The 9,035-nt window shown below is 33.0% G+C and overlaps 1 protein-coding gene across 1 annotated transcript; it reads right to left on the bottom strand.

Moving 5' to 3' along the window:
- Positions 1–1,538: 1,538 nt before the first annotated feature.
- LOC123532450 (uncharacterized) lies at positions 1,539–5,848 on the bottom strand. The gene is made up of 2 exons (XM_045313885.2): positions 5,000–5,848; positions 1,539–2,793 (listed from the first exon to the last, which is right to left on the bottom strand). Exons 1-2 carry the CDS (start codon positions 5,784–5,786, stop codon positions 2,696–2,698), a joined length of 885 nt encoding a protein of 294 aa, XP_045169820.2. The 5' UTR covers positions 5,787–5,848; the 3' UTR covers positions 1,539–2,695.
- Between the last annotated feature and the right edge of the window lie 3,187 nt (positions 5,849–9,035).

The raw sequence follows: 9,035 nt of genomic DNA on the forward strand, positions 1-9,035 counted from the left end.
TGCCATTTAACACTACAGAGGTATACACTGAAGTCATTTTCACTGAATATTTGTGCTTTTTTTTGCAAACTTATTGACATATATCGAATTCTTTCTGTTATTGCCAGATTCCGCCTAGCGTCAGTTTGCTGCACCATACTTCTTTTTACACCACATTGTCACATAGTCTGAAAAGTTGAAAGAGCAAACTAACAGCCACATTTACAATATCATAATATGTCTTAATTTAATGTAAAATGTTTAATGTGGTAATAGAAAATTGCATTGTAACTGTAGTCAACATTACTAAAATACTCATTATGTCATCGGTCTTTAAGATAGTTAGATGCAATCATCTCCTCCAATATGAAAACAGCACTTGATAATTTATTGTCCTGTCGGCCATCAGGTCACTTATCGATGATCAGTCTTATCTGCAAAAGTCAAATAGATAAGAAAACTGATGCAGCTGTTATTTTCAAATAAATATGAGACCATCACTCACCTAGTAAAATGATCAGATGATAGAAAATAATACAACCGAGTCTGCAATTTTCAGTTTGCATTGTTCACGGTGCTTCCGAGGAATCTACTTTCCTGATTTTATTTTACATATAATTAAATTGTAACACATTAAACGATGTTAAAAATATCAATCAAAACTACATACAAAAACTACTATTGAACAATCGTTTACCTTTGTAAATTCAAATCTAAAAGCAATCCTCTAAGTACGAATCCGTGGGGGACGAAACGGTCAAATGTTTTGGACTAATATTGGGCGATGTAGCTAATTATTTCGCATACAGACAGAAGAAATGATATATTGTTACATATAATATGTAATAATATTTTGAATTAAAGTCAAATAGTTGTGTTTAAACTAATGAATAACTCGTTTTCTTTGTGCTACCGGCGCTGTAATAATTTTCGATCTTTCGTACCCTCTGTTAAGCTACACAAGATTTGTAAACTTCTCGCTAAGGTTTATAATTCTGAATTATAATAAATAACTTAAAACACTCACCACATGTTATGATTAAACAATCATTTCATTTTTAATCGTTTCCAAGCTTTTGAATCAACAGTTATATTGATTTTTGACGATATTGTGTATCCTATTGTTTTCACAAATTTCAAAATGGTGGCCGACCTGAAAACGTGCGCGACCTTTGGGTTATCCGAAAGTTGCTATTTTCAGAAACAGATGCGACCCGGTAAGTAGTGTTTCCAAAACAAAAGTTTTGAACTAAATTAAAGTTAAGAAAGTATATTTTGCATTGATATGTGAGGCATGTCTGAAAATTTCGTATTTTTTAGAAAAACAGGTGACACTTAGGGGGACTACTTCTTTGCGTAGAAGAGTTGTATTGCCACAAGTTATAAGGCATTCAAATTCCCCCTTTCTGATTGGATAAGAAGTCATTAACATTTATAGCTCGATTGTTTATACTTTATTACCAGTCATTCTGCAAGCGTACATGTGTACTCGCAATTTGATGCTAGATAACAAGATTATAAATCCGGTAATAAGGCAATAAAAGAACAAATAAAAAACATATTGTAAATAATTTTATTACCCTTTCAAACATGAATATTTTATTTTGATTTAGTGTAATTTGATGCTTTTACAAGAAAATGTTTCGGCTGGAACAATCTGCTTACCATGCAGGTTTAGGCTACAACCTACAGGTATCCGGGGTGTTTACCTCGACGTCAGCTGGTGTCAGATTTCGAGATCTGCAGCTTGTACATTTAAACATAGTGAATATTAAAAAAAAATGTATTTTATACTTCTTTGATTGAAAAATATCTTACATTTTCATTGCTGTAAATGTTTCCAAAATTTACTGCTGTAAGAAAATAAGAAAGATGGACGAATCTAAAACAATAACAACAACAACAACAACAACAAAAACTGTTGCATTAATTAGAAGATTAATAATAACAATTTTAAAAAGATAATAAATCAAACCTGCATGAGTTTTCTTTAAAAACCATTTGAATCACCACAGTTTAACATCTTAATCCTTATAAAACTTATTAGAGAATGCACTCAGACCCCACATTAATAATAAATATCCTAGCAACCCCTTAATTACAGAAGGCTGTAAATTTCTGTCTGTAATAAAACAAAGCAGAGAAGACCAAAAATAATTGTTTATTTCTACAATTGTTCCCGTGACATAATCTACCAGGGATAGGTATGAAAAAATTCAGATTCTTCTAAAGTCTTGCAGGGTAAAGTATAATGGTATACTAATGGTATACTCCATATTTTACAAAGTATAACGGTATACTAATGATATACACAAGCAGGGTACAATGTATAATAGTATACTAATGGTATACTCATCATTGTTTATGAGAGAGTATACTATTGACGGTCAAATAGTATACAATACAATGCTATACTAATTCTATACTGTAATAGTATACTAAACAGTATAGAATTAGTATAGAATTGATATAGAATTAGTTGTTTGTTAAATTATTTTTTTGTTTGGGTAATGGAAAAAGCAAAGATCCTTATGTTCCTAGCACCCGCTAAAGCGGAATTCTTTTATCATGAAATTGAAGTAACTCTATTGCTATTAATCAGTTGTAAAACTGTAATTAAAGAGACCTTTGTCAATTTTACGGCGGCTGTTTGAATAGCAGATGTTCTAACGTCGCATCACAAGGCACACTTTTCACTACGGAGAAAATGCACGTTTTACACTTGGTGACCTGACGTATGTAAACAATGGTAGCCTTTGGGGACACACGAGTAATGTGTATCTGTATAGATGGATGGAACCCTGTCGAAACTCACTGAAATTTACAATATAAATTACAACAGTTTTCCATTCAACTTTTCATACATGTATTGCTTCATCTTAGTAAACGCAGTTGGGCTATAAATAAAATCAGATATTACGCAACAACAGCAGTAACAGTTACTTCTAACAGTCGCATCTTTAATCCTCATGGTCTTTAAAAATGATTTTTGCTACATCTAAGATCAAATAATCTTACAGGAAGTACAGACATACTGTAAGGAATTACAGTTCCTTTCAGAATATTCTAAGTACTAATTTAGTGGTGCCCTGTACGAGTCCATGTTCAAGCGTTAAATACTATATTTACTTTACAAAAAACTCTTTGTCGGGCGAGTGGTAGCGATTGGTCGGTCCTACCTGGGATCATTATAGTTCGTTATTTTTACTTTCCTTTGTATTTCTATGGTTGTGTGCACTAAAATAGCAGGAGTGGAATTGATGTATAATCAGTGAATCAAATATGTAATTCGAATATCTTTTTGAACCACAGAAAGCGTCAATTTTAAGCGAATTATGAAATTGGATGTATGCCAACTATGAACTATGATACTAAAGGGCATAAAATTATAACAAAACTGAGTATCAGGATAAAGGCCACTTTGGCCACACTTAATCAACTGTAAAAATGGAATGCAACCGGTCATAAAAGCAAGACCCGTTTTGACTGCGTATGTTCATATTAAAAGCTAATGGAAAAAGCAAAGATCCTTATGTTCCTAGCACCCGCTAAAGCGGAATTCTTTTATCATGAAATTGAAGTAACTCTGTTGCTATTAATCAATTGTCGTAATGCACTGAGTTCTATTCAAAATAATAATTAGTTAGACAATATACTAGTATCAAGTGTGTAGTTATTTATGGAATCTAGTTTAATTAACAACTGATTTACGTATTCTTTTCTACCAAAAATATTTAAGCTAAATATCAGTTATTAAGAATTCTACATCTTGAATACAAATAAAAGACAACATCAGTTTAACTATGCTATGCATACTTTATGTTGAAAATAACAATAACAGAAATATGTGAAATCTGTGTAGCAAAGTTATTCCCAATTTAATTATAACACTTAAACATTTCGATCAGTTGTGTAACTGGAAAACACATGAACTAGATTTACGCAAAAAGTACATCGATATTTTGCAATCTAAGTTCAGAAAGTTTCGTTTTAACTATGTAATACTGTGAAATCATTTTTGTTCGCGTAGGACGAATTTTCGCGTATTTCGAGCTATGAACGTTGCGCGAATTTACGACCGCGCTATTATTTAACCATTTAGTATATAGCTACCCGAATTGATTTCTTGTCTGAAATATAGGTATGTTATAAGACCCGTTTATTTCAAATTTTCTTACAACGTCACAGATTATCGGCATTTAATAAAAGCTTGTCTTGATATGAATTTATTTGTTTATTCTGAAATGGATTAATCATTTATATCAATTGGTTATTCTTTACGTACGCTTCAGTTACTTATGCTAGATTTATATCGTTGCCATCGTCTTGCAAATGTTACGAACTCTTTATCGTTTAATTCTATCTTGAAAATGTTACGAAATATTCATCACTTAATTCTTGAGTATTTGAATTCAAGTGTGTATGCATTCATCCGTCTTCCACTGATTTCAAGTTTGTCACACTGTGTTATTAAATGTAACGTAACTTCGTAATTATTTTTACCTGCCATTGTTTTAAGGGTAATTGGATAAACGCCATTCATAGTAAGACTTCAAACCAATTTTGTTTTATTTGATCCTTTGATACTCTTTCACACTTTATCTAACCATAGTGTCAATTAGCGACAATTATCAGTTGAACTAACATATTGTTTTTTTTTATCAAGGTCATAAAAGGCCGCTTAATCATTATCATTTAACAACAGTTATCAGTTGGACTGCTACATTTGTATTATCAAGGTCATAAGCGGGCCACTGTACATGATTGCGACACGTGCGATGAAGGCGATTTATGAAAAAAATATATAAAACATATTTTTAAAAAATTCTATCTTAAACTGAAAATGCGCGAAATTAAACCCGCGCGAAAATGTCGTTTTTTGCCGTTTGCGCGAAATTTCATGCCAGCGAATTAAAATGATTTCACATTTACATTCACATTGTGTCACACATTTCGTAATGTAAGAATTGTATCAGGTTAGCTTTCTAAAAGCTTGAATGCAACCCGCTTGATTTCTTACGTGAGATAGTAGTAGTTACTTCACACACGCTATAGTAAGAACTTGTACATGAGTTATCTCCCCATAACCAGGTACCGTGATCGTACAATTTTAAACAAAGTTCAGTTGAACCATCACTTGGTTGTCCCGTTAACCATTTGAAGAACCCTTTCTGTGAGCCGTACTTGTATTCCCAGGGAGAACCAACATCCTTTCTTCTTCCATCGATCCAGACAGCCTTACTTAATCCGTGTATTACACTGTTCAGATCCTGGTACTTCTCCTCTGAATCGACATTTATCAGATGCCCACCGTCTTTCTGACACTGATGCTCAGCGGCATCTTGAGTACGCACTGAGTCATCATACACCTTTACACAAAATCTGTTCTTTGTCATATTATAGTCGTTAGGACAGTATCCGATACAGACTCCAACCCCTTTCTCCGTCCTACTGTTAGTAGCATCTATTTCACATGCTGTCATATTGACACTGCATTGACGTGTTCGGAATTTGGAACCAAATTGACCACGATCAGCATTACATTCGTTCCATTCAGTCCATTCCAAGCAAGGATGAAGATCACACAGGTTTTCAACCTTCTGTTCAATATTTTCAATCACCTTTCCAATTAGTTGCAATTTTGGCAAGTTTTGTTTTATTCCAAACTCAATCAGTTTTACACCGTTCAAATCTCCAGGCTTAGTCCCGTTTCCGTTTGTCAGCGGTGCACCTTGAACAACCTGAAAAATTGTATATATCACCAAATAAAATACTAAGCTTTTATCGTGTTGAAAAATCATTTTCATTTTCTGATTTTGCAGTGCAAGGAGAGGCTTAACTTTTCACAAATACAAGACTGTAGTGAACACGCAAGTTAAATGAATTGATGCTACTGGGCGTAGCAGTGAGTAACTATTGAGTGAAAAAGACCTTAAAACGAATAAGCGTCTTGTTACATTTAACTCTCACAATATAAGAATTAAACATACATTTACATATGTTGATTTCCCCATATTATCAGCATTACGTTTTAGTATTAATTTCTAGTTCGCACTTTCTTATTTTTTATTATTTTACTTATGACAGACCAATGTACCAATACTAGTTGCTTTAACGCGTTCTTACATTTTAACCATTACGCTTTTTTAAATCAACTATAGGTGATATGAAACTTAATGATAAGAATTTTGTCTTCAATAGTCTGTTCAATATTTTCTTTCACCTTCCCAATTAGTTGAAACATCGGCAATTTTAGTTTTATTCCAAACTCCATCAATTTTTCACCGTTCAAAGCTCCAGGCTCAGTCCCGTTTATGTTTGTCAGCAATCGTTTTTAAAAAGTATCTCAATTATAAAACGAAGGTCAGTTAACTTAACCAAGGCCCAGTTGTTCGACACTTTAACCGGCTGTTATACTAATGGGCGGTCAAATTTGAGTCAAAATGTAAGTCTTGGCGGGAAACATTAGTTTAATATTTTAATTTCACTGTAAAGACATTTCAATCAGTGTTCTTGAAACTTTTTTTTGTTTAAAATGTTAAAATATAGCCCCGAAAGTTAAAGGTCCATTACTAAGGGAAAGTGAGTTGGCAATTTTTTTCATAGCCTGTGCATAGACTTCTGCAAGACACTGAATAATGAAGATTTTGGCAGGTCAAAATTTACAGAAGGTCTTTTGAACTCAAAGAAATGTATGTGTATTATGTTGAAATTTCAATGAATCGACAGAATGACCCCCCAGGTCTTTTTAACTTTCTTCATACTTCATAGAAAAATAATTGTACATATACTGCGATTTATTTCGAATTTCTACATACCAACTTTCATTTTCCAATAAAACGAAATAGTTTCTGTGCTTTTTAAAAGAAATTAAGATGTTCACTTTCCTTAGTATTGGACCTTTAAACGACCGTTGGCTTAATCACCTGTCAAAATTTCGAACAACTATATCCAGAACTCTATTCCATCTTCAATTAATTGCCAACTTCTCCACTAGAATTAGATGTAGGTGGAATTCTCTTATGCTCTAACCGGCTATAGGTTAAGAACTTCAAGTAATGTCTTGAATTATTTTAAAATAATTTTCAATATCAAATGTTTAAAATAGAGAAAAGCGGAAACTTGTCAGGTCGCTCAACACGACAAAAACGAAAATGTTGCAGGCTCGCATTTAAGCATTTGCCGCTACGCCCTTGTACTTATTCAGTCTCATTTTAGTTTCACATTTATCAGGGCTTGGTGAAATTTGAAAATCATGAAATTGGAACTGTATCAAAAGCATGATAGATAATTTATCAAATGGCAAATGCAACCGAGATGAATAGAAATCTTATCAACCACAGGTAATTTAGTTCCGTTTAGTTCAGTTTTACAAATGTTTTATATCTCCTTCAATTTGAAAGATGTTTTTATATATAACTTTTTGCAATATGTTTTCGCAACTGAAAAGGGATTACACAACTATATTAAAAATTTGACAAAAAGCACACACAAGAAAGTCCAAATATCTTGGAAAAGACGCTTTGACCTTGATCAGTATACTAGCATTAATTTCTGTGGGAACGCAATATTCCTCCGCTAAAGAACGAGTGCATATTTCCCGATGCAAAGATAATAACCTTTTTATTACATACGTATCTATATGTATAGATTTAATGTTAAAATTATGAATTTGATCAATATCCTGAATAAGATAAACAATACTGAACTAAATAAAATAATAGATGCAACGACGCACATCAAATTACGTCACGCATCCGGTATGAAATTCAGGCGTCAGTGTATGGGTGCAATTTTAACTTAATGGGGAATAGAAACGAGTATGTAATAATGCTTGATATTCTTCAGACAGACAATCTTCGACTACCAACATTAACTACTCATCTAGAATTTTCCTCAGGCAACCTAATATGATAATGTACAGAATATGAAACTGTTTTTGAATAAAACTAGAATAAAACTACTGTTCTTGTCAATTTTCTGGGGTGTTTTAGCAGAAGAGAAAACGTGTGCTTACAGAGATATTCTCGCGCTCATGTGCTCTTAAAGCACTTTTTATATATGCTTTTTCCGAGATAAAGCGTAAACAAAATACAACCCCCAAACGGAAAATTCAAATGTTAATGATGTCAACATAAAAGTTAACTCACACATTCCCGTGCGTTTTATGGAAATTTAATGACCTTTAATGACAATGTGTTCATTTATCATTTAAGCGTTTTATCATACAATAGCGTTAGCGCATGTTCATTACCAAGCCATGATGCTTCAACCAATTCCTCGATATTCTGCAAATGTTATAACACGAAAAAAATATGCATCATGCTTACATTATTGTACAATTACGTATTTGAGCAGTAACATTTTTAATAATTGTTAAGCAAATTTTATATACATTTAAACAAGCTTGTTTACTATAACATCACTTTATGCGTTGAACATCACTTTCCACGGACCTCCATGTGACCTGTTACTGACTAATCACATAAGCAGAATTTTCAAGTTAAAAAATAACGTTTGTTATACAAATTGAAAGGTATTTCTGCGCATGCCATGCTGTGGAATAAATAAGACTTGCATGAAACGAATAACTACTTTTATATGATCATAAATCTATGAATAAGTCTTCTCTCCTGCCTTTACTTTGTTTTATCTTGTTTGAATTGTACGCAGCAGAATGAAACATCTGATAAGTTTCATATGAACCGTTTCCAAGACGTATTTCTTTTTGCCAAACTAACTTTTTACCATCGTTTGCACAGGTAGAAATGATAACCTTTAAACATTTGCATGGTATAAGTTTTGTTATTTTTTTTTTCAGAATTATCTCATTTCCTGGCGCACGTTAGAAATTTTGTATATGCAAAGGAAGAATGAATATGTACGGAATCTTGTTTAGCTCATGTTGTGTATCGTGTGTCGGGAATTAGGTCGACGAACGACGCACGACACAACTCACGACACGGCGCATGACTATACAACACGACACTTGACACGACAATGCGACAGGACATCGCAATATTTATTTTGCCCGTTATATCGTGTATCATGTTGTC

This window comes from Mercenaria mercenaria, chromosome 11 (assembly GCF_021730395.1).
Source record: "Mercenaria mercenaria strain notata chromosome 11, MADL_Memer_1, whole genome shotgun sequence".
NCBI classification, from domain to species: domain Eukaryota; kingdom Metazoa; phylum Mollusca; class Bivalvia; order Venerida; family Veneridae; genus Mercenaria; species Mercenaria mercenaria.